The sequence below is a fragment of the Hypomesus nipponensis genome, chromosome 21 (genome assembly GCF_054491055.1).
Source record: "Hypomesus nipponensis isolate SF chromosome 21, ASM5449105v1, whole genome shotgun sequence".
NCBI lineage: Eukaryota > Metazoa > Chordata > Actinopteri > Osmeriformes > Osmeridae > Hypomesus > Hypomesus nipponensis.
This window is the reverse complement of record NC_140381.1, coordinates 7,231,504-7,256,982: the sequence shown is the minus strand read 5'-3', so window position 1 is coordinate 7,256,982 and position 25,479 is coordinate 7,231,504. Positions and strand designations below refer to the sequence as shown.

The following is a 25,479-nucleotide window of genomic DNA, read 5'->3' as shown; positions in this document are numbered from 1 at the left end:
ACTTTAGAGTTTAGTGAAGTACTTTATGATTAGTAAATTACGCATTTCAAATTAAACATGTCTTGATAGGGGTGTACAGTCCTCACATTACGTCTACGGGTGCCCACTGTCAATATTCTACTATCCGCGACCAACAATTGTTAGGAAAAAACTGATAAACAGTTAATTATTCATAAACATTTACTAATAATTTCCTCTGACTAAAACAGCGTTTGCTGTATGACCATTAACTCCGCCCTTCTCCACTGTGAAGCTGGCTGCAGTCAAGAATATCTGGAAAGAAGGGAAGTCAAGTAACACGTTGCCGCTACATTATAGTAACTTATTAAACATAATTTTTAACTTGGCGGGAATAACTGATGACTGATTCATAAACGGTTAATTTAAAGGTGAGTGTTTCTTTAGAAATGTATCGTTTTATTCAAGTCTAGAAGCGAAAGTGACTTAAACACAATGTGGTATAGTCAAGAAGAAAGGCGTTTACAGTCGTGGACAGGGAAACAACAAAAAGGCATTGCACATGGAAAATTAATACATTCGTGGGATAACCTAATGTAAATGGTTGGTACAGACGTCAATTCATATTTAGCAAGTTGTATGGATGGTGCCTAACAATTATATATCCGTTGTTATGTCCAGGACAATTATCATTTTCTTTATTTTCCGAACCACCTTCCAACTTCTGTTAAACTTGCTCTCCATTGCTTCTAAGAATGTGGGAAGGTTTGAATGTTGACACAACGGTCACAGACATTTGATTAGCAAATGACAATGTAACTTTCGTTGGCAGTTTGTCTATTAATCATGGACATTAGCTATATGAAAAATTAAAAGCTTCCGGAAAATTTAACCGATGGTCAAACCGATGGTTTTAAATTATGCAGGATGATAAATGTAGTTCATGGTTCCACAGTTGCAACATATTTCGTAAGGCTTTCCAATTGTTGCCACATGTACGACATGCAAAACAATTAATTGAATGCATTATACTGTAGGCTGTTAAAAAGCCTTATGAAGCTCCAATTGTCTAAGTTTCCAGATGTCACACTTTGTCATTGATGAAACCCTTTGTTAGATAACACCATGTTTACAAGGCTGAGAAAGAGGTGAACTCAGTAGATTTATGACCAACATCAAATGAAAGCCATAGGAAGCGATGTCTTCTGTAGTGTAATTAGGTTAAACTCAGGTTAGTATAGTAGGCAGTTGTCTCTGTTGACCCATACAGCACCTGCCTGTAGTTGCTACCTGAAAAGTCAGTTACACCACAAGTGCACCTGCTACCAAGCCAATGGAAAAACAGAGCAGAGAATTTTGAACTATTCAAATACAGCATAGGTACCTCACTGTTAGAAGACTTTGAAAGAGAACTGACTTTGGATAAACAGGTATTTAGAATTCCCGTCACAGATTGATTTGGTTCAAGAGTCCACTCTTGGACAGTTTATATGTAGACATGCTGCCGGTTTCCCCTCCTGGGGGCCTCACTTGGTTTCAGTTGTCCTCAGCTGTTGTGCTGAAACATGTCCGCCTGTTAGCAGGGCCTTGTGGATCTCATGGCAACCATGCCTTGATCCCAGGAGTAGCTCCGGAGTAGCTCATTCTTTCCTGCATCGTCATGCCAACTCACGTGTCTGCCTGAAGCATTAGCTTCTAGGTTTGACAACCAAATACGCGATACAGAAAACCTCAAAAAGCCTGTAATTGCGTGCACAAAGTCAATTCATGTTAATGGTTCAATAAATCTTTATCACTGAACTGTAATCGCGGTTCTCTTCAAAAGCGGGTGGCTAAAAGCCTGATCCCATCTCCAATTCCCTGGTGTTGTCTTTGAGGAAAGGCTTTTGAGTGTGAAATGTCACTGAATGTTCTGCCTGCATGTACTGTAACGTGTGTCTCGAGCCCCCTGCTGTGTCTCGTTAAGATCACTCACAGCGTGAGTGAGCCAATGACTTTATCTCACTACCAGTCTTGAAAAGCCTGGTTGGCCGCCTGCCTGTGCCTCTGTACTCTGTGGGCATTGCTGCTTTGATTCTAATCTTAAAAAAAAACAAACATGCCCGGCATGTTGGCAGTGTTGACCCACCATCTTGGAAGTAGTTCGACAAGCACTGCTACAGCACTGAGGGTGTATGCATGCATTAAATATGTATGAGGTTTTCTCAGACGTATTGGGTCATGGTGGGTGTAGGAGTGGTATTTGTGGTAAGCTTCCCGCCATGCAGGTTTAGACACGCAAACTCAGGGAAGTGGAGAATCCAGGTTTTCGGCTGTGGAATGCTAGGGAGTGTGTGTCAGATGGATTTCAAGACCAGGGCCGTAAAAAAAGAAAAGAAAAGAGATCTACTTGTTAGAAAGACATCAACAAAGTACAGGATAAAACGGCAACACATGTATTCAGATGACCATTGGAGATGGGGAAAGGCTACCCTTTTATCACAAGCAGACACTAGGTGTTGCACAACGATGTCATCACGATCACAACAGAGTTGCGGCTAAGATTCAAGATGGCAGGGGTAGTTTCTGTTGCCACACTGACAGCCCATGCTGCTGTCTCTCTCATGCCCTACTCTGCATGACTCGCATGGCCTTCATTGTGTCATCTCCCGGGATAAACATCTCTGGTCGCTCACGCGCGCGCACAAACTCGCCAACTCCTGGCCTTCTTTTGAAGTGTACGTGGGATGTGAAACTAGGCGCCCTCGAAAGATCTCGACGTTGTCAAGTTGACCAAAAAAAGGGTTGCGGTTCTCTGTTCATCCAGGTTTACTCTCGTCTGTCTTTCAGGACAAGAAGGTTAACTTTGGCAGAATGGCGGGGTGAGAAGGCCTTCTGACGGACAGTTCCTGTTTTGGGCCCGGAAACGCTCGAGGGTAGTTGTGAAGGCTCGCCGGGCGACACCCAGCCCTGGTGTCAAATCACTGAGTAAGTGGGAACGCCTCAGCCTTTTCCTCGGCACAGAATGCGACAAAAAATGGTGTTGAGTTTCAGCAAATCATTTGAGACCCCCCCTTTAAAATGATCTCATATCATCTGTCTTTTTCTTCAGTAGTGGGCGCTCAATTATCCTTTGCACAATATTCAGTTGGGGTTAGGGGTCAGTTTGTTGTTGAAGCCATAATGATTTGGTACTGTGGTACTTGACATATTTCAGCGCATGTCTTTGTGAACATGACAACCAGGTGACCTCTTCAGTCACTGTCCACCTAAAAGGCGTAGTGGCGCCTGGCGGTTCTTCAATCCCTTTCTGAAGGAACCTTCAGATTACCCCGAGCATGCTTTGCTGGAGCAAACCCAGTCCACAACACAGATTAGGAGAAACCCGACGCCACCCAAACCCCCCCCCCCCCCCCCCCCTATCCTTGGGGGCTGTGGGGGTCAGAGCCAGAGGTGGCTGTCTATCCTGAGTGGCTTTCAAGTTCAGACAGCTCCCAGACCTTGACGTTTCTGGGGGGGGAACCTGCTCTTGCCAGTCTCCAAGGCTACAGTGTGGGACGACAGCTGGCGCACGACAATAGTTAGAGCTTGACATCACAGTCGCACGCTAACACGGACACGCATTCACAGTCCCGCCAACGACCCAAACACAAGGAAGAAAATTGATTCATTCATGCAGTTCTGATAAAGAACACTTACTACAGGCCAGGCACCTCAATAAGCATATCTTCCTGTATATATGGAATTATGCTACCTTACTGTATATATGGAATAATGCTACCTTACTGTATATATGGAATTATACTACCTTACTGTAGATACGGAATTAAGCTACCTTACTGTATATATAGAATTATGCTACCTTACTGTATAAGTGGAATTATAGTACCTTACTGTATATATGGAATTAAGCTACCTTACTGTATATATGGAATTATGCTACCTTACTGTATATATGGAATTAAGCTACTTTACTGTATATATGGAATTATACTACCTTACTGTATATACGAAATGATGCTACCTTACTGTATATATGTAATTATCCTGCCCTACTGTGTATATGTAGACATGCTACCCTATATACAGAGAGATATGCTACCCTACTGCATATATTCTACCCTACTGCACATATGCTCCTCTACTGTACATATGTAGCTATGCTATCTTGCTGGACGTACAGTATGAATATATGCAGCCCTGTTGGAAGGCTGTAGCTGTGCTCTTCACGCTGCCTTTCAGCACAGATGGATCAAGACTGAGGGAGAGGAGGTCTGCAGGGAAAAGGCTGGGATGACAGGCTGTTTTCTGTGTCACAAGAGAAGCGCACAATGGCTGATGTCACTCACCCCTGAATGTCCCTCCTGTACCGTGACACGTGTGTGACTCACGAGGTTGTGTCGAACTGTTTGCCCGGGAGTCTGGTTGCATGTCATCAGGCTGCGTGCTTGAGTCTTTTTAACTGTTCTCGTCGGCTTTTCGAAGCCCGATGGAAAATACAGGAGTGAGATAGGGAATAAAGCGGAAAGAACAGAATCAAGTTTCCTCTTAGCCATTGTCTAATTATCTCCCAGATGCTGTTCCCAAAGTCTGTAGCAAAGCAAATTCTTTGTCTGTGCAAACTTTCATGGCGATTAATCCCTTTCTAATTCTAGAAGATACTCAAATTCAGACAAACTTGTGATTCATTATTACAGGTAAACATGACACATTGATCACTTGCTCAGTCTGGAGATGAAATGTTTTGTTGCTGAAACTATGTAGAGAAGTTTTCCCTAAGAGCAAACCCTTTTATAATCCCACAGCTTATTTTTTCCCACTGGGTATAAAAATGTATGTTGCGCGCAAATTTGGTTATCTGTTAAATAGAAAATGTCTCCCAATGTTCCTCTTTTGCTAATCTCCTTCAGTGTGTCAGTATTTTTTTCATTCGCAGATGAAAATCCCTCTGACACCCATCTCAGGTCATTGACCTGTATTTACATGGTTCCAGATAGGCCATGGTATCGTAACCATGACGCTGGTCTAACAAAGGGTTTAGAGTGTCAGGAGTCTTTTTTTTCTCCTCCATCGCATAATCTGACATCAGGAAGCATTTTTGGAAACGTTCTATACTGCTGTTCTGGCATTCTGTAGGATAAATTGATCAGGACACTAAATGAAGTGCTGGAGCCTTTCCAGGGAAGAGAATGAGTCATGCTCACCGTGGAAGATAAAGTACAGTATGCAAATGTCAAACGGCCGTAGCTTCAAAGAAGCAAATGGAAGAGGAAATCCCATTTTCCCGCTGCCGATCGGCCGCGGGGGAGACTAACGTGAAGTCTCTGCGCGGTCTGAGACACCGGTCGGTTACCGTCTACCACTTGGGCCCCTCTAATAAAACATCAGTGAAAGCAGACTGGGTATTTCATTAGCTGAGTGGCTGCTTGGCATGCAAGGAACACCCCCCACCCCCCCCTCCCCAACCCCCCCTTCTCCAGTGCTATTGACTTCTTCGGTGTAATGTCTCCCTGCTGCTGTGTGTCTCCCCCCCCCCCCAGACTGAGATGATGTAAGGAATGTACTGGCACAGGTTTTACACAATCAGAGGAAGGCTTAAGGCATTGCCTGTATGCGGTTTATTGTGGAGATATAAGATATCGCAGCCCATTTGGTAAAGCGAACAAACTTAAGATTGTTTCGTCTTGAGCACGGGACAAGGGAGTAGATTAGTGTCCTGTTAAAAAAACACTCTACTCTGAATACTAAACAATTTTTAGGGGTTGTCACTACTGTAGGGAGCTGCCAATAAAGCAAGTCCACTCCTTGCCATTTTCTTGAAGCTATTTTGCACAATTTGGTGATTTGGCATTTAGTGCTGAGTTACAAGGATTGTTGTCTTCAGGCTCTGGTGTTTTCCCTCAGCCAGCGCTATTTTTGGTGATGAATCAAACTGAGGGTCTTGTGATTTGTTGCTTGTTCACTGAAAGCAAAAACCGTCATTGTTCCTCAAAACATGTGACTCTTTGATGAGTCAAATGTGTTTTTTTGCAATTAGCTTTTGTCTGTGATCCTCTCTCCTTTTTTTTTCTTTTTCTCTTGTTCTTTCCCTATTCTTTCATATATAACGTGTGTGTGTGTGTATATGTCCATTCATTCTTTATATCGTATGTGTACTCTTTAAAGCACATAATTAATGTACATATTGTTTGTGTGGATGTGTGCATTTTTCCTCTGCACATCCATTCGCACGACTACTGAACCCTCTATGGTCTCACCTTTCAAAATAACCCAACACTGCTCCTTCAGGGCCTTGTCATGCTGTAATCAATAGCTGGAAAACCTTCGATAGATGGTCACTGTCCCAACATCAAAACTATTAAAAGCTCACTTGGCTTTGAAGCTGGCAGTAACCCATTAGCTAATTGCATTGGGAAATCAGAAAAATGTGTGTCTGCCTGTCTATGTGCTGGCCGCGCTTTCATTAGATTAAATGGACATTGAGTGAACTATTATTGTATTGGGGGAAAAAAAAGAAACTAACCTTGTTGGTTTTGACAGACCATCATTAGCTTCCACCTGTTCTTTTGATGGTTATAGAGGACATTAGTGGGTGGTTCCTCTCTAGGGAGCTGTCCCCTAGTCATATGAGCTATATCTACTCAGAGAAGGACAGTAGCTATTGAGTGCGCTTAGCATTAGCTTAGCATTAACTTAGCCTTGTCTCCTGCTGATGGAGGCTATGCCAAGGCCTATAATGTTCTGTAGATGACATTTTAAGACTACCCCTCTGGCCTATTGACCCAGTCCACATATAGCTGGATGCTCTTTGTCATGGCATGGCTGTGGATTTAAGACACAGTGGAATTTTAGCAGGCTTCCTGGAAGGGATATATCCAGTTGTTCGACGTGGATCTTTCAGTGCACATAACCTTTGTGTGAAAGCGGGAAACCGCTATTTTAGATCAACTTAAGGAACAAAGGTTAGTTTTTCTAAGAACAGTTTCGTCTGCGGTGTCTGTGTGGCTTATTGAAGTAGTGAATCTTGTGACCGATTTGTTGGGATCATCTTTGTGACAAGATAAGTCAGAGGTTCTTGGTGCTGGGTGACCACAACCACACAGGATGTGAGAGAACATACAGTAACTCAGGAAATTATGTGTGACAATTATATTGAAAATATAGCTAGTACAGGGCTGCCAACTTTGTCACCTTGGAGTGAGATTTGGTGGGGCCAACCAAAATGAGCGTGACAAATACAATGTGTGAACTGGTTGAAATGCATGTCTCACGCCCAATGTGTGACAGTTGGCAGCCCTGCTAGTATAGTGTGTTTTTTCGTTTAGTTCCCATTACTATTTCCCCAAAACTAATCTGTTCTTGTTTACGTATGTTCACGTCCATTCCGCAGAGCTAAGAAAAAATGTTGTCGCAGGAAGGGGAGGAGCCACCCCCCAACGGCAGCCAATCAGACAGCCGATTGAAAAGCAAGAAGCCGCCCAGTCTGGTCATAGCCATCCCGCCCCCAGAGGAGGAGCAGCAAGAGAGAGTTGATCATGTGAAACAGGTGACACCACCATGACCCTAACCCTGACCCTGGACCTTGACCCTTTACCCTATCTCTTTCAAAAATCCCTTTCAAAACATCCCCGTCAGACTTATTTTGTACACATTTAAAGGCACGTCGAGTTCCAAACGTCTATGAAGCCTTCTAACTCTGCTTGAGACTTGATAGAAGGGTCTTCAGTCCAACATACTGGCTTTTGGAACAGGAAAGAGAGCATACAGGAATGTCTGCTCTTGAAACGCCATCTCCCCATCTTTATTGAGCCATCCAGTATAATTAAGACACAGTCCTGCGTGGTTCCATATGCTCTTTGCCGTTCCAGAGCCAGCTATTGGGTTTTATTGGGGCCCCAACCCCAGTTTAAAGGCCTAACCATTAACACAGAGTAATATGGCACCTCCCCAGTCTCCATGTATGTCATATCATTGGACAGCCCGGCATTTGGGACAGCTGGCAGGCAGGCTCTGTAACTTGGCCGGGGCCTCCCACATCCCATTTCCCCTTATATAACCCACAGCTATGGTACAGTTTAGCTGAACAAGAGGAAGCATCCACCACAGACACAGGCTTCTTTGATAGACGCGACAAAGCAACTTCAAAATCACATTTGGAATTCCTCACGTTGGGATTTGTCCAAGCCCGTTTGCATCGTTCCCGGTGCCTCCGCGCTGGTTTCCGACGTCTCCCTCAAACTCCTAGTGGACGAGTGTGTGTCTACTTGAGGGAGGAGCCCGGAGGAAGGGAGAGGGGAGAGGAGTGAAGTCGGGGTCAGTGGATTGGGTCTTGTCAGGCCTCCGTTGTCCTGGATAACTCACTTCTCCTCTCCTCAATGTCTGCCTGGCCCCCGGCAGAGCCCCTTCACGTTAAGTGGTTATTTAGCCACAAATGATCTGCTCCTTCACGGATGAAGCATTTCCTATACCCCGCCTTGTCACAAATCATCATAGTCGTCTGTGTGTGTGCACTCACGCTTTTTGGAGTGTGTTTGTGCGTGCAATCCCACTTTCCGCTTTTTTGCACGTGTGTGGCACTCAATCTTCTGAGTGTGTGTGTGTGTGTGCGCAATCCCACTTTTTGGAGTGTGTGTACGAGTGTGTGTGAATGCCCAAGCCTGTACCAAGGGGATGCTCCAATGCTTCGCTCCGTAAAAGCCCTCTTCTCCTCTAACGAGCCGAGCCCCGCTGGTCCCCTGTCAGTCAGAGCACATGGTTCTCCCCGCGCTCCTCTAACCGTCTGAATGACTCAGCGACACGCCGACTCGGCCGTCTCACCGTGACGGCGAGACGACGCTCTTTTAATGAAGCCCCCGCATCCAGGATAACAGAATACGACGACTAATGACCCCTCCATTGACCTACGGGTCACTCTAATTGGCGCAGCTTGTATTGTGTGTGCGCGCGCGAGTGGACGAGGACCTCCTCTTTGACATCGTCGCTCAATGTTAGCATGTGTCCGCGGCTATCCCACTTAGCTTAGCCTCATGTCTCGGTGGTGCTGTGCTAACTTCCTGTCCCCCCCCCCGACCAGCCCCTGCGTCCGTCCCTGAAGAAGAGTGTGAGCGTGCAGCTGGCCAGTCCCCTGTCTGAAGCCGGCTCCGCAGGGGACGGAAGAGGAGGGGGAGACGGCTACGCCGGGGAGAGGAGGGCGGCCTTCCGCAGGCAGACCTCCCTGTCACAGAGCATACGCAGGTAGGAGGCTGTGTGTGTGTGTGTGTGTGTGTGTGTGTGTGTCAAGGGGAAGGCGAGACATGAGAGCTAGAATGTGGACCTTCTGGGAGGAAGGTTCCAGAAGCCTAGGGATCCGACCAGCAGATTCCCTGTTGTTTGTGTCTAACACCAATGCACCATATGATACACTTATTGTCACGTCCAAAGTTTCTCTTAACTTTCTCTCTCACTGCCTCTCTCTCTCTCTCTCTCTCTCTATTTATATGCCCCCCTCTCTCTCTGTCTGCCTGTCTCTCTCTTTCCTTATGGCTATCCCAAATGGTCTCCCCCCCCCCTACCCCACCGCCCCCCTCCAGAAGTACAGCCCAGTGGTTTGGCGTGGGGGAGGACTGCGAGACCAAGCAGCAGTTATGGCACCGGAAGAGCCTGCGCCACTGCAGCCAGCGCTACGGCAAGCTCAAGGCCCAGTACCGGGAGCCGGAGACCATCGGCAGCATGGACCAGGGCCTCGACTCACCTGCTGCCTCCAAGATGCCCAAGGTAGCAGCAGCAGCATTGGAGCATGTGGGCCCCTGGTCCTCACTGGGTCATAGGCATATTCCTTCACTCTGTGTATGAGAGAGGGAGGCAGAGACACAGAGAGAGACACACAGAGAGAGACACACAGAGAGAGACACACAGAGAGACAGAGAGAGAGAGACAGAGGGAGAGAGGGAGGGAGAGAGAGCAGGGCAGAGGCACAGAGAGAGAGAGAGACCAGCTTGGTTTAGACACGGTTTAGTTCCATCACCTGCGTCCAGTAGGCTTCCTGGCAAGGCTTCATAACAAGCCTCGACATTCTCTCTCACACCAACACTTTTCACACATTCTCTCTCACGCACACACACACACTCACACACGCTCACGCAGACGGACGCCCCACAGATTTGTGAATTCTTTGTCATCCCTAACTTTTTTGTTACAGATTCTTTCCTGAATACTTCTCTTTCAACAGAAGGCCTACATTATGGGTAGATTTGAACACATAAGCCAGGCTAGGATAATACAAATCCTACAGTGTATCTTTTTGAAAATCTCAGCTCCTAAAGAGAGGATGTTTGATGTGGATCTGTGTTGAGTATTGGCTCTCTCTTCCCTAGATCATCGACCCCCTGGCCCGGGGCAGGGCCTTCCGCTACCCAGACGAGCCGGACCGCGGCCCTCGGACCCCCCACACGGCGCTGGGACCTCTGACCCCCGGGGTGACATCCCTCTGCTCCTTCACCAGCCAGCGCTCGGGCCCCGCCCGCCCCCCCCGCCGCAAGAGGGAGTCGGTGGCCCGCATGAGCATCCGCGCTGCCTCCAACCTGATGAAGGTCAGTTTGGGGGAGGGGGGGGGGGGGGTGGAGTCACAGGGTCATGGGTTCGAAAGTTTGACAAGACATATATACAATTTTTTTTTAAGCAACTGTTTTTCGGGTCAGTGACGCCGCGGGCTGCGGGTCGACACGGCGTTAGCTCGTCGTGTGGTCCTCGTCTCCCTCAGTCTGCTGCGCGTTCGTACTATGCGATCGGGCGCTTCTACGAAAGCACATTGAGATCGACCAAAAGCCCCTGTCTTTCGACTGAGTAGAACGTTTCGTGCATGTGGTTACGTGTCGGCGTGCGGCGTCTTTTATTGACTCTGATAGAGACGGTGTCTGGTGCTCGTGGGCCCCTGTACCGTACACGGATATCCCTCTAACACCCCCCTCCCCCACCAGGGGCGTACGGGTTTAACGGGCTCCCAGACGGGCCGCAGTTACCCCCGCCGCAGCTTCGCCAGGCCCAGCTGGCTGGAGGAGGACACGGTGGACTCTGCCGACACCAACGTGTTCTACAGCAAGGTCAGGAAGCCTCTCACCTCCTCCTGGCCGCCTTCCTCTCATTCTCTCGCTTTTTTTTCTTCTTCTCCCTCTCCTCTCTCCCAGTCACCCTTCTGTCTGTGCCGTACAAGTCTTTTGAACTCGCCCTCCCCTTTTTCAAAGATTACTCACACACTCCCTTCCCTATTTCTCTCTATTATCTCTCTCTCTCTCTCTCTCTCTCTCTCTCTCTCTCTCTCTCTCTCTCTCTCTCTCTCTCTCTCTCTCTCTCTCTCTCTCTCTCTCTCTCTCTCTCTGTCACTCTCTCTCTCTCTCTCTCTCCATTTGTTCATCTCTCTTTATCTGTCACTCTCACTCTCTGTCCCTCTCCCCCCTGCACCCCCCCTCCAGGTGGATGCCCATGATGAGCTGTACTCTATGGCGGACGATGTGTTCGAGTCTCCCCCCATGTCGGCCTCCTTCGCCCCCATGGACCACCCCGAGCCTTACCAGAGCCAGTGAGTAGCTCCACAAGCAGGAGGGAGGGAGAGGGGGGGATGCAGGGATGTATAGATGGAGACGAGATGTGTTCAAGGTGCATTTGAGTGTGTTTTCTCCACGCTGTCAATAGTCCTCTATACCCCGTCTCTCTTCCTAACCGCCCTTTCATCCATCAAAACAGTTTCCACTGTATCTCATTGACACTTCCTATTTTGAACCACCGTTCATACTGTTCTCTCACACCTTCATTCCCTCCCTCCTTCTACTCTCTTTCCCTCTCGCTCCCTCCTCTCTCCCGTCATTCTCTACCTGCCCCCTCTCCTCCTTTCCTCTCATACCTCCCTCCCTCCCTCCCTCCCTCTACTCTCTTTCCCTCTCGCTCCCTCCTCTCTCCCGTCATTCTCTACCTGCCCCCTCCTTTCCTCTCATACCTCCTCTCCTCCCTCCCTCCCTCTCTCCTCCACAGCAAGGACCTCACCAAGGCCCCTGCCGCCCTGCACGAGGCCACCAGGGGGCCCCAGCGCGGCCGGCGCATCGCCTCCAAGGTGAAGCACTTTGCCTTTGACCGGCCCAAGCGGCAGTACGGGATGGGCGTGGTGGGCAAGTGGCTGAACCGCCACTACCGCCGCAGCATCAGTAGCCACGTACAGCAGCAGCTGGACGACTTCCACAGTCACAGGTGAGGTCGCCGGGGGCGACGGGGGGTTTTGGTGGGGGGGGGGGGGGGCTGCGCGGTTGGTTATTGTGGGGTTGTTGGCGCAAGGATCGGACGTGTAGTAGGCTTTGCAGAAGCGTTCTGTTAAGATGCACGTCCGTCCCTCTTTCTTTGGCACAAAAGTCATCTCTTTCTCTCTTTCAAGCATGCCTAATGTGGGGTCAGATGGCTGAGCGGTTAGGGAGTCGGGCTATTAATCAGAAGGTTGTTGGTTCCATTCCCGGCTGTGCCAAATGACGTTGTGTCCTTGGGCAAGGCACTTAACCCTACTTGCCTCTGGGAGAAAGTCCCTGTACTTACTGTAAGTCGCTCTGGATAAGAGCGTCTGATAAATGACTACATGTACTAATGTTACACACGCGCCCATGCGCGCACGCGTTTGTGAGCCTCCGAACTTTGCGTTCCGGGAGACAAGCATTCAGCCCTCCTCTGGATGAAGGATTTCCAGAACATTAGGAACTTGATCCATCCTTCCTCTCACAGTACTTTGTTCCACCTTCCCCTCTCCCCCACCAGGCCCTACTTCACCTACTGGATCACCTTCGTCCACGTGGTCATCACCCTGCTGGCTTGCTGCACCTACGGCTTTGCCCCTGTGGGGTTCGCCCAGCACTCCACCTCCGACCTGGTGAGCCACCCCAGCCCCACCCCACCCCTGGGACCACTGCCAGGGGTCCAGCACCGTCTTGGTGGACGAGACGAGGGAGACCATAGAAGAGTAGCGGCGCCTGCTCTTTAAACTGAAGTGAAGTCAATCTCCTCGCGTCAGACTGTCAGAGAGGGCTGAAGGCCTATTTGGAATATTTCATTCGAAATCTCGAGTGGATTTAACCAACGCACATGACAGTATGCTGTCTTTTGTGGACGGACTGTCCCCGGACTGTGGATTAGTGATGGCGGGATTATCGCAGAATCAGATGGATCATGCCTGTGTCTGATGGTGTCTCTCTGGTGCCCCCTGTAGGTGTTGAAGAACAAGGGCATCTATGAGAGCGTCAAGTACGTCCAGCAGGAGAACTTCTGGATCGGGCCTGGTTCTGTGAGTATTCAGTCTCCTCACACTCTCTTCTCAACCTGTTAGCTACCGAGCAGACCTGGGTCAAATATAGAGGTTGAAGCAGAAAGTACTTATTTCAAACTCTGTTTGTTGACGTTACACTGTAAGGTATTGTCACTGTACCATCAAAGGGAAGCTTCCAGCTGTATGTCATTTTTGTAGTCATGTTTACCGTCACTTCCGAGTGGTGTCCGCTCAATGTGGATTGTTGTTTTTCCTTATTGTATTCTGTAAAGAGTGGTGTGCCAAATTCTGCGGGGTTGCCAGGTTTATTGTGTTAGTGTTTTTCTCCCTCTCTCAGGATGACCTGATCCATCTGGGGGCCAAGTTCTCCCCGTGTATCCGTCAGGACAGCCAGATAGTCCGGCTCATCCAGATGGCCAAGGACCTGGAGAGGGAGTCTGGCTGCTGCGTCCAGAATGACAACTCTGGCTGCGTCCAGACTCTCTCAGCCCAGTGCTCGGTACACACACATACACACACTCACACACACTCACACACACTTAGTCACACACACACACTTACACACACACTCACTCACACACACACACGCACACTCACTTAGTCACACGTACACACTTACACACTCACTCACTCACACACACACTTACACACTCACACGCAGTCACACACACATTACTGATCCATCCAGCATTGTTACATGAATACATGAGAAGGGTCTGTTTCTTTGGTTGTGTGCAGGAAACTCTGGCCACCTTTATTAAGTGGAAGAACACGGATGTGGACGTCATCAGGTCCTCTGGATCTGTGTGTCACCAGGACCCCAGGTCTGTCTGCCTACCTACCTACCTGTCTGTCTGTCTGTCTGTCTGTCTGTCTGTCTGTCTGTCTGTCTGTCTGTCTGTCTGTCTGTCTGTCTGTCTGTCTGTCTACCTACCTGTCTGTCTGTCTGTCTGTCTGTCTGTCTGTCTACCTGTCTGTCTGTCTGCCTACCTGTCTGTCTGTCTGTCTGTCTTTGTGACTGCCTGTCTGTCACTTTCTCTGTCTCAGGCTTTGTCAAAACTAACAGATTTGATCTCAAGTGCACAACTATAACACTGATGCCGAAAAACTCTTGTGTCAACCCACTACCAGTGTATCAGTGTGTCTTTTCTTTGTCTCCTGTTGCATGCTGGGAGCAGGACCTGCGAGGAGCCTGCCTCGGCGGAGCCCCACGTCTGGCCAGACGACATCACACAGTGGCCGGTGAGTGACGGCACCGGTTGCCGTGACCTTTCTGTGAAGGGAAACCACAGCAACCAACCCTTTCATTGTTAGCGAGTAATAGCCACAGAACTCATCTCATCTCAAGGCACGTCCGTGGAAGTCACTCTGCCCTTCCCCCTTCCCCCAAGCTCTGCACGTACCCCCGGAAGTCCAACCACACAGGCTACAGACACATGGACTGCAACATCAAGGGCCGGCCCTGCTGCATAGGGACCAAGGGCAGGTAGGACCCATGGAGATCCGTGTCTCTAGTCCCACTGCAGTCGCTTTGTTTATTGACATGGTTACATATTGAAGTGCTGTGTCCTTGTTTGCTGAACACGTTCCCCATACGTGACTCTGGGTTCGAGGACGAAAGATCCAGTGTCCGTTAGGAGAGCTGGATATTTTGTATGGAAGGGTGACTTGTCATGCTCTCTCTCTCGCTCTCTCTCTCTGTCTCCTGGACCTGTCTTCTGGACAGGTGTGAGATCACTACAAGAGAATACTGCTCATTCATGCATGGGTACTTCCACGAGGAAGCCACCCTCTGCTCCCAGGTTTGTGTGTTTGTGTGTCATGTACCCTGTATGTCTGGGTTATGTGTGATTGCGTCTGCATGTTACCATGACCACGCAGCTCAAGAGGGTCGTGAGGAACAACAGGGTACCCCAGAGCTAAACAAAGTGGGAGCAGGTGAACTGACCCTGTGTCTGTCGACAGATCCACTGTCTGGACGATGTGTGCGGCCTGCTGCCCTTCCTCAACCCAGACGTGCCAGACCAGTTCTACAGGCTGTGGCTCTCCCTCTTCCTCCACGCCGGGTACAGACACACACGGAGATCCGCTGATGGGATCGCCTTCTCTCCTCCTCCTCCACTCCTTCTCTCCTCCTCCTCCTCCACTCCTTCTCCTACTCCTCCTCTCCTTCTCCCTCCCTCTCCTCTCCTCTCCTCTCCTCTCCTCTCCTCTCCTCTCCTCTCCTCTCCTCTCCTCTCCTCTCCTCTCCTCTCCTCTCCTCTCCTCTCCTTTCCTCTCCTCTCCTCTCCTCTCCTCTCCTCTCCTCTCCTCTCCTCTCCCTCTCCCTCTCCCTCTCCCTCTCCCTCTCCCTCTCCTTCTCCTCACCCTCTCCCTCTCCCTCTCCTTCTCCTCTCCTTCTCCTCTCCTCCACTCCCATAGTCCTGGTCACTGACTGCCTCCCCACTGCCCACCCACGCCCACTGGAGGCACATGAGTGGAAATGCAAGCCCTAATGGGATTTCCCTTAGGCCAATAAGTAGAAGCTTAGAGGCAAATACAGTTTTGAGGGTTTTTCCCACCCATGGTGGGGATAAGTGAGGCCGAGTATGGGAATGTTGTTTGTTTGTGTGCGCGTGCTGATATAGACAAATTGTAACTGTGTGGGTGTTTGCGTGTGTTTGTAGGTACTGTGTGCTAGATGCTTGTAAAGTGTTGACTGACAGCCTGTGTCTTTGTATGTACGTGTGTGTGTGTGTGTGTGTACAGCCTGCTGCACTGCCTGGTGTCTGTGGTGTTCCAGATGACCATCCTGAGGGACCTGGAGAAGCTGGCCGGCTGGGTCCGCATCTCCATCATCTACATCCTCAGCGGCATCACTGGCAACCTGGCCAGCGCCCTCTTCCTGCCCTACCGACCTGAGGTACACACACACACCACACACACACGACACACACACCACACACACGTTAACCCTACAGAAAGCAATACATGGACGACAACATGTACGGTCAATAAAACGCATCGAAAAGGACACGCTCTCCTCCTACCTTCCCGCCCGAGCCCTATCCCATTCCCCCCAGTGTTCTCCCGCGCCGCATGGCGTATCTCCACTGAGCCCGTCAGGTGTTTTGCATGCAAGCTGGCAGCTAAGTGGCGTGAGAGAAAGAGGGGAGGAGGGGAGGGGGAGGGGCATCCATAGCTTCACACGGTCAGCCACTCGGCTTACTCACTGGAGTTAACTGGAGCTTTGGAGAGGGAGATTACGGGAACTGGATATCAGTAACCCTGTCTGGAGAGGAAACAGCTCTCCATCCAGCCTCCCCTGCCCTGGGCTGATCTGCCAAACTCCAGCGTCCCCTGCCCTTCAGTCTCTCACCACAGCAACGTTCACTTCAGAAGTGTAGTCATTATGTTGGTGGTCATTCACCTCAGAGAGGTGAGGCACTACCCACCTGTTGTGGTGCTGTGTCTGTCTCCCTCTAGTGGCAGACTATGGGAAACCTCCAATTCAGCCTTGCTTTATTAGACCAGTACCGGTCCTAGCACATTTGGCGCCCTAGGCAAGATTTATTCACCAGCACCACTTCATCCCCGCCCCCGGGAGCGCAAATCGGGGTGCCGCCCCCACAACCACAACACGGACATATGACGTGGCGCGGTTTGCGCCCTCTGCTTTGCTGGTAGTAGGGGGAGGGTTCATTAATGGATGCACTTGGGAAAATGCCGCCCCCCTCTTCACGCCGCCCTAGGCGGCTGCCTATGTCGCCTATATGAAGGACCGGCCCTGTATTGGACAATATGCTACGTATTTACAAACAAAATACTTTATAAATGTTCTTATTGGATATATTAAGTTCATACTGATTAGTAAATTAATCAGCTTATGTCCACTTCATTGGCTGTGTCACTAGTTAAAGTGTAGGCACACATACGCATACTGTACACACACACACACACTTGCTCCCCCCCTCCACAAACACACACACACACACTTGCTCCCCCCCCTCTCCACACACACCCAAACACACAGAACTCCAACATGTCTTTTTCACTCCGGCTCAAACTGGTTGTTGATGTTCGTTATGTGGTCATCCTCAGGTCTAATCCATTCCTTTATCTCCTGTATGATGTGCCCATGGAAATAGAACAATCCTCTTGAAGGATGAGGGGGGGGGGGTTAATGCTGTCTGTGAGTGGGATGAGGAGGAGGAGGAGGAAGAGGAGGGCTGCTGAAACAGCAATGGCTAAATGTAGACAGTGCAGGAAGTGATGTCACATGCCCTCCTGACAAGCCCTTACACTGTCCCATCCAAATAATGAAGAACAGAAACAATTCCTTGTTTTTGTCTATCAAATGAATGGACTCCCAGTGCATAAAATGCTCATTGTTCGGACCACAGTTCAGGAAGCATCAAGCATGTTTTGTTCCTGGGTTATTAACCCAGTTGAAGGACAGGATTACCCACATTTACTGGCACTGGTCAGTTGTCCAGCCAATGCCAGTAAAGCTCTATCACAGATTAGCCCATTATTCTATTGTGTGGGCTGGCAAACAGTAATTAAACAACCCATATGTGGTATTTTCCACTTCCAGACGTTGGTTTCGAGAAAGCAATTATTTGCTTAGAGTTACCGCACGTCCCTAACCAAAAGTCTCGTCTGGCCCCATACAGTGATGTATGACAGCGTACACAATGGTTTAGGACCTACAGTAAACACACGCTGACCTGAATCATATCCTCGTCTGCTGCGTGTGTGCGCTGACACGTTACGATGCTTGGGGGGGGGGGGGGGGAGGACAAGCCCACTACCAAGCCACTTAGCGGCCAGTTTGAATAAGAGGAGATGATCTAATTACCGGAGTTAACGACACCCCACGATGCGGTCCTCTGTCGGCGAGCGCTCCTCATGGTGTCACACGAGCTGGAAATGAAGTGGAAGGTGAAGTGGCACACCAGGTGCTTTTGGGATTCGCCCGACGTGTTGTGTCAAAGGATGGCGTCCCATACTGTTCAATAACTTGTATAAGATAAGATGGAGAAACCTTTATGAGCCCACACACCGGGGGACGTCGTCACGTTGGTGTCGATGAGCGTTGAGGTTCAAACTCTGTGAACTAGAGGTTATTGAACGGACAGTTCCAACTTCTACGTTCTCGTAAGTCCGACTTCTAGAACGTTCGTCTGTAGCCTTCCGTAGTTCTCGCCTTTTTCGAAGGTCATGCTGCGATGAGATCCGTTCCGATGGATCGCCTCAGCACAGAGCTTCGTGGAGCCACCTTCTCCTTTTAATCCCCTTCCAACAGCTGGAAGTAAAAGTGCTTGTGAGATTACTCTTGTGTCACCTGTCATAAGGAGTTAAGATGAAGAGCTGTCACTCACAGAGGCATGGGAGCACCACACACAGGTGGGAGGGGCTTAGCAGCGCCGGTCGAAGCGTCTTGTCATGTACCGGCCCTCCAACGAGATCACAACTGGAGTGGAGACTGTCACTGAGTGGAGTGATATGATGTAATGATGCCCATTGGTTGAAAGAGCTCTGACGTTTGTTTGTAAGGTCCTCGGTCAAGCTGTCAGCTGATCTACAGAGGATCTTTCGCCATTTAAAAACGTGCCCTCTTTATACTCCAAACTAGTATCATACTCAAATGTATTCGTACTGGTTTGCGACACAAAACTGTGTGTAGTTTAACCCAAGGTGAGCGGGTGTGCACCGCGTGGCTGAGGCATGTGTAGGGGGATGAACGCTCCCTCCGTCCCACCTGGGGAGAGAGGTTGTACTTCCAGATTAGCCACCTGCCCTCAGCTAACCATTGGAGCCATGACGTCAATCTAATCAGGTCAAAGGGAAAGGTGACTCGGAACCTCCCGGAAATCCTGAACTTCTATGGGTGTGTGGATCTTCAAAACGTTGTATTTGACTCACTCATGGGACTGGTAATATGCAGCTGTGACATGTCATCGTGGTTAGATGTGTTTTGTAAATTGTTGGAATAAACTCCAATCTGTACCTCTGAAAGCTTCCTGTCAACTATTTCAGCATACATCCCACTAAGCATTGTTTCATGTTGAGAATACATTTTTTCACCCCATTTTACTTCGGTAAGTTAATGTTGTGTGGCCCTACTCTAACCATTAGAATCTCTCTCCCTGTGTGGTTGTCTAGGTTGGACCAGCTGGTTCCCAGTTTGGGTTGCTGGCCTGTCTGTTTGTGGAGCTCTTCCAAGGCTGGCAGATGTTGGAGAACCCCCGGAAGGCCTTCCTCAAACTGGTGGGAATCGTCCTCTTCCTCTTCCTGTGCGGCCTCCTGCCCTGGATCGACAACATCGCCCACATCTTCGGCTTCCTGAGCGGCCTGTTGCTGTCCTTCGCCTTCTTGCCCTACGTCACCTTCGGGAACTTCGACAAGTACCGGAAGAGGATCCTCATCCTGCTCTCGCTCCTGGTCTACCTTGGTCTGCTCTCCTCGCTCTTCATCTGGTTCTACGTCTACCCCATCCACTGGCACTGGCTGGAGCACCTCACCTGCTTGCCCTTCACCAGCAATTTTTGCGAGAAGTACGAGATCGATCACGTGGTGCACTAGCCTCCGGGTCGCCGGAGCTCACTACCTGGCTTGACGGCATGCTAGCAAGCTACAAAGACTTCAGATACGGGGGACGGGAACCGCAAAGGGATGGGAGCTGCTAAGGGAGATGGCTTTTCAAAGTGTTCAGTGTGACCGGCTGGAGGACGAGATTTTTTGAGGGCCCAGAGATGGACTCCAATGTGTTTTGCGCTGTCTTCGGGGATCGGATGATCATCGGAGCCTCTGAATCTGACTGAAGTTGCTATATCAGTGTAGACTACTGTAATTGCGGATAATGTTATAGACAGTTATTTTATCTACGTATTACCAATGCCTCTTAACTTTTGTACTTGTTTTTCTACATATATTCAAAGGTATGGAAAACTATCATTTCTCATTTCAAATTCTGTTTCATCCTGTGTTCATGACATGTCATTGTCACTGATATTACATACACCAATTTTCCTCATACATACTGTATCTTTTTCAGATTAGCTTTTTTTTTAAATACATATATTCATTAATTCATGAGTTGCTTGTCAAGTGTAAGTGCCGGCTAGTGTTACATTGAATTTTCATCAGCTGTCAGATACCAGCTGTTGTAAAGGAACAGTGAGTCTTTCATTTTAAGATGGAAAAGATGAAACACATTTAATAAAACCTGCCAGAATGTCATCAAACATCACCAGCTGCCTAATGCACCAACTATGCCATCCGAATCCTAAATGTCAGTCCGCTGGTGTTTTCATTCACTAGGTACTACAGCAAAACGACCATTGGAACTTTGTGCCGCAGCCTCAAAGACAAGGCTGGAGTTCGAACACTACTGTATGAACACACAAAGATTTCTGTTAGCCATAATTATGCCATATTGGACTTACCCATGCTCTTACTTTGCTCCTTTCAAAAGATCGTTTTCAAACTGATAGTGATGAAAAACTATTTCTGGATTCTCCACTAGAAATGTCAATGTTCCGTCTATTATGTACAAAAAAAACCTTTGGGCGGAAAATCATTAGCACTGTATCTGGCAGTGATCCAGGAGGTCGTCAATGGAAATTACTAGAAGGAGGAAAACTTCCTTGGTCTATATTTCATGTTTGTCTTGGAAGATGTTTGCCCTAAACGGCTGACACACACTTCCTGAAAGTTGAACTGCCGCGTTGAAACAGATTTAGGCAGGACATATTCTAGATAAACTTTGCTTTGTCACTTTACTCACCCCGTGGTCTACTGGTGGTGTCATGGGTGAACGTGACAACCATTTTGATGTCATTGTCATTAGATTTTTTGGGACAAATTTGAACAGCCTCTGGAAGTCACTTGCATCCTCATTTTTCATCCCCACTTCTGTGTAGGAATTCACAGTGCCTTTTTGTGATGTTTATACGCCTTGAGCCTTGAGTCTTTAAATTGAACCATGTCCTACTCTGTACTGTACATTTGCAAAATAATTGCATGTAGTGAAGATGTTTCTACATTGGCAATCGGACCAAAATAATTTTGCTATTTATTGGACTAAAAAAGGAAATGTGAGAGTGTTGTATCACTGTATTTTATGTTATTCTTCAAATTATGTATGTATCAAATTATGTATGTATGAAAAAAATCACAACGGCCCTGAAATTAAATGTAATTATGGTATTATGCTTCTTGTCTTACAACTAATGGGGTTGTCTTAATACGGTTTTAATTGCTCTATGAAGGTAAGTTGCATCCTGGCATTCTGTACTGATTTTAAATACCAGCCTGAATGGAGATCTGACTCCTACTAAATGTTTTGTCTGGTTTTTCCAGGCAGGTGGAGATGTAGAGCCAGGAATAGAAGTAGTCTTCAGGATTGAGGACTAAATTACCCCTCAACTTTAATCCCAGTAGGCCACTTAAGCCCCCCTGTAGCCTACATCTGTTTGAGTGTGGTTCAAAAGGACATGTATTGAGTCCCATGAAACATGCAAAAAAAGAAAAATGTTCACTTTATTTACAAAACATTAGTTTGGAAAATCTTGGATACAGACCTCATGTAGGCACGAGCCAAAAAATGGTGCTACAGTATTCTTGAAGAACACATGTTTATAGGATGTAGACCCAGACAGGAATGGGGAAAGGGCTAACTATTCACCCAAAACACAGTATCACTCAGTTGATAACTTAATTATCTCCGTACGCAGTACCCTAATAAGACCTTTAGCCTATTCTACACACGAACACACCAGGCTCACACCAACTCTAATGCTGCTTGCTGGATATGTTTACTGTTGGGTGCTTGGTGCCAGTAAACAGGTGCAGTGGTAATACCTGCTTATGGAGATTGACAGCAGTCTCTGCCTTTTAGTTGTCCAATCACTCGAGCCTGAGGAGAAAGAGGCGGGCTGTTTCTAATCAATCTGCAACAGACGAAGCCATGTTCTCATGTCTCTCCCCTGGCATGTCTAAATAGAGCATTTAGGCTTACAGTAGAAGCGCATTCTACCGTATAGGGTCATGTGTTTATGATTGGGATACATTTTACATACTTTGTAAACTTTGTAAACATACTTTGTTTACATACTTTTATAGTCATTGAATTTGCCCAGTGCTTATGAAAAAAAGGTATGAAAAAAAATTTAAAAAGACATATAATTAAATAATGACAACTATTACAATTTGACATGGAAATAAGAAAGCCTCCTTGCAGGTTGCTTGGATCAAGAGAACACAGTAAAAGGGATGCTGAGTTGAAGCTATTTTTAATGCTTGCAATGCACAGACACACAACCAGTGAAACCACAAGACATCAACTCATAGCGAGTTGACACCTACATTGCACAGTCAATCTCAACTCAATTAACCACAGTTAGGGTAACTGATGGAGGGATTCCATAAAGTATCCATTGCAACATATTATGCAGTGAACTGCAGCACATTTCAATTGCCACTGCTCTCCCTGCAGCAAACTAATAAAAAAAATAATTATTAAGAAATGTCCAGCATTAATACAAAATAATATTGAAAAAACATAAATAAAATGTCCATATATGCAATATAGAAAAATCTGTAGTCCTTTTGATGCTCCATATAATGCTCAAATTACAAAACAATTTGTTAATTAGGCAGTTAGCTCTATTTAGATTTATTTATTAACATAACTTATGCCTTAAAATGTGTAGTTCTATAACTGACAAGCTGTAATTCCATTAATATGGTGAGTTGGGATTGGTTGGTTGGTTGGCAGGCAGAGATTGGTCTGGTGTGACCAGGGTCATCTGCTATCACCGACACATACCTGGCAGGCAGGGCAAACACTGTGCAACGCTAACCCATTTTAGTACAGACATCCAGCCACATACAGACCTGGCTCACATTAGCAAGAGCCTTCTTTACAGACCCTGTATCCTCGGAGAGCAGGACCCAACCCTCTCTCGTTCCCACTTGGGCAGGAATCAGGGGCGTCGTTACACCCTTTTTACGGGGGCACGTGCCCCAGTATAAATCTGCTGTGCCCCAGTAAAATCAAAAGTTTGAGTTTTAACAATTAACTTTATTAGTCAGTGCATTCATTTAGATTGAAAATCCCGGAAAAAATAAACGCAGTATCCCAATCAACGCTTGTAAAAGTGTTTAACCGAAAACACAAACCGATGCACGTAGAATTCCATGTCAGAGCGCTCTTCTGAGCTTGCCAAATAGCCACTGCAGCACGCACACAGAAGTCCAGGTGTCGGACTCGGCACACAAGTCAGAATTGAGGTAGGCTAAGAAAACATTACAAAACTAAAGAAAGTTTCTAAATGATAGGCCTACAGATCATCTTATTTTGACTAAAACATAAAAACAATATTACATGAAGTGCTCAAATGAATGTGAAAAGATTTGCGCGCTAGCATTAATGTCCCTGCCAATGCTGATATCAAACTTGCTTCCCTGAACTGTTGTATAGTGGGTTAAGCAAGGGGAGTTCCTATAGCCTAGTAGTGCATTGTGCGCAGCACACTTGAAAGAAAAAAAAAGGGATATGAATAGGGGCCTGTGCCCCAGTAGAGTTTTAACAACGCCTCTGGCAGGAATCCACTTACACTCTCACCAAAGCTCAGACACAACCGCTGTTGCGCCGCATGAAGGCGTGGCCCCTGATGTGGTGGTACATCTCCGTGAATGTCAGGGGCCCCACGGTTATCTCGCTGGGGCCGTGAACTTTGAAGCCAGACTTTCGGTAGAAGGGAACCAGGAAGTCCTCACACATGAGGACCGCGCGGCGTACGCGGGGCTGGCAGCGCAGGTACTGCAGGTAGCGCCACAGCAGGATGGAGCCCTTGCCCTGCTGGCGGAAGGTGCGGTGGACGGCCAGGACGTGGATGTGAACTGTGGTGCCGTGAGGCTTGTGCAGGATCAGGGCATCCTGGACGGCGAAGGGGAGGAAGGAGAGGAGATCCTCTTTAAGTATATGGGGAATGTTTGGAGGAGAATGTGTCGATCGTCCGAAAGCATCACTCTTGTTGTGCCTCTTCAGATGTTCTTACATTTGCTGCATGATGAACAGGGAGTCAGGTGGCTGAGCGGTGAGGGAGTCGGGCTAGTAATTTGAAGGTCGCCAGTTCGATTCCCCGGCCGTGCCAAATGACTTTGTGTCCTTGGGCAAGGCACTTCACCCTACTTGCCCCGGGGGGAATGTCCCTGTACTTACTGTAAATCGCTCTGGATAAGAGTGTCAGTTTAATGACTTAATTTATAACACAAACTTTTACGTTTTTGGGGAATGCTTCAGTTGTATATAACATTTACATTTAGTCATTTAGCAGACGCTCTTATCCAGAGCGACTTGCAGTAAGTACAGGGACATTCTCCCAGAGGCAAGTAGGGTGAAGTGCCTTACCCAAGGACACAACGTCATTTGGCACGGCAGGGAATCGAAGCAACAACCTTCTGATTAATAGCCCGACTCCCTAACCATTCAGAGATCTGACCCCCATATATATGCCAATTGTTGTAATACCTTACTAACACAATCAAACTGCATTTCGAAATACTTATATAAAACGTCCATCTGTCTGCTAGCAGGTGTAGTTAGCACATATGTGTAGGTCCTACCGTGGTTAGCTTGTCCTGGTCCCACAGAGAGCCTATGATGAAAGCCACCAACCGTCCCTCCTCAAACCAGCCAAGGGACAGCTCAGGACACAGCGTTAAGAAGTGGCGCACCTCGTCGAGGTGGAGAGGGCACTCGCCAGATACTGAGATGAAGGCTGTGAAGGTAGAAAAGGATTGATTAGCCTTCTACTATGTAGTATGGATTAGTATATAGCCTAATACATTCACATGCTGAGTACTTGTTCTAAGTTGGTCCTGACATTTAAACAAATTGTATAAGAAATCAAAAAGAAAATAAGAACGAAAAAGGAATCAAGTCAGAAAAGTTACATTTATCAGAGTGTATCAGAATCCGTTGGCTTACCTTCCCTCTCTATCTCAAACACGCTGATTGCGTCCTCTGGGCTCAGCGAACGGAACTCACTGGCCGGGAGCGTGTGGCGACGTTGGCGCCCCGGGGAAATCTGAAGGGGCCTCATGAAAGGCAAGGCGCTGACTACAGACATGGTGTCGATTCAAAATCACAACTTTAGATAATTCTATTTGACTTTATGCCCAAATTGCCGCTCGGTCTTTAATGTTAACTTGAACCAATCCAAACGACCTCGCTGTGCGTTAAGGACTGATGTTAGAGTGCTGCGCCATGCGTATTT

The 25,479-nt window shown here is 47.8% G+C and overlaps 2 protein-coding genes across 2 annotated transcripts; one reads left to right on the top strand and one right to left on the bottom strand.

The window, feature by feature from the left end:
* Positions 1-271: 271 nt before the first annotated feature.
* LOC146237691 (inactive rhomboid protein 2-like) lies at positions 272-21,403 on the top strand. The gene is made up of 19 exons (XM_084685763.1): positions 272-389; positions 2,788-2,925; positions 7,328-7,483; positions 9,011-9,171; positions 9,507-9,690; positions 10,290-10,505; positions 10,893-11,015; positions 11,385-11,491; positions 11,941-12,153; positions 12,706-12,817; positions 13,154-13,228; positions 13,548-13,709; positions 13,949-14,034; positions 14,389-14,452; positions 14,602-14,696; positions 14,937-15,012; positions 15,176-15,276; positions 15,959-16,112; positions 19,358-21,403. The coding sequence occupies exons 3-19, from the start codon at positions 7,340-7,342 to the stop codon at positions 19,775-19,777; spliced, it is 2,493 nt and encodes an 830-aa protein (XP_084541889.1). The 5' UTR covers positions 272-389; positions 2,788-2,925; positions 7,328-7,339; the 3' UTR covers positions 19,778-21,403.
* Positions 21,404-23,828: 2,425 nt separating this feature from the next.
* On the bottom strand, positions 23,829-25,332 carry aanat1 (arylalkylamine N-acetyltransferase 1). The gene is made up of 3 exons (XM_084685136.1): positions 25,191-25,332; positions 24,827-24,981; positions 23,829-24,137 (listed from the first exon to the last, which is right to left on the bottom strand). Exons 1-3 carry the CDS (start codon positions 25,330-25,332, stop codon positions 23,829-23,831), a joined length of 606 nt encoding a protein of 201 aa, XP_084541262.1.
* Between the last annotated feature and the right edge of the window lie 147 nt (positions 25,333-25,479).

Coding starts and splice junctions, on each gene's coding strand:
- LOC146237691 (XM_084685763.1), top strand. CDS start 7,340: ATGTTGTCGCAGGAAGGGGAGGAGCCACCCCCCAACGGCAGCCAATCA. Junction 12,154..12,705: donor GACGACTTCCACAGTCACAG/GTGAGGTCGCCG, acceptor CTCCCCCACCAG/GCCCTACTTCACCTACTGGA. Junction 13,229..13,547: donor TCTGGATCGGGCCTGGTTCT/GTGAGTATTCAG, acceptor TCCCTCTCTCAG/GATGACCTGATCCATCTGGG.
- aanat1 (XM_084685136.1), bottom strand. CDS start 25,332: ATGTCTGTAGTCAGCGCCTTGCCTTTCATGAGGCCCCTTCAGATTTCC. Junction 24,982..25,190: donor GTTTGAGATAGAGAGGGAAG/GTAAGCCAACGG, acceptor CTACCTTCACAG/CCTTCATCTCAGTATCTGGC. Junction 24,138..24,826: donor ACCAGGACAAGCTAACCACG/GTAGGACCTACA, acceptor TTCGCCGTCCAG/GATGCCCTGATCCTGCACAA.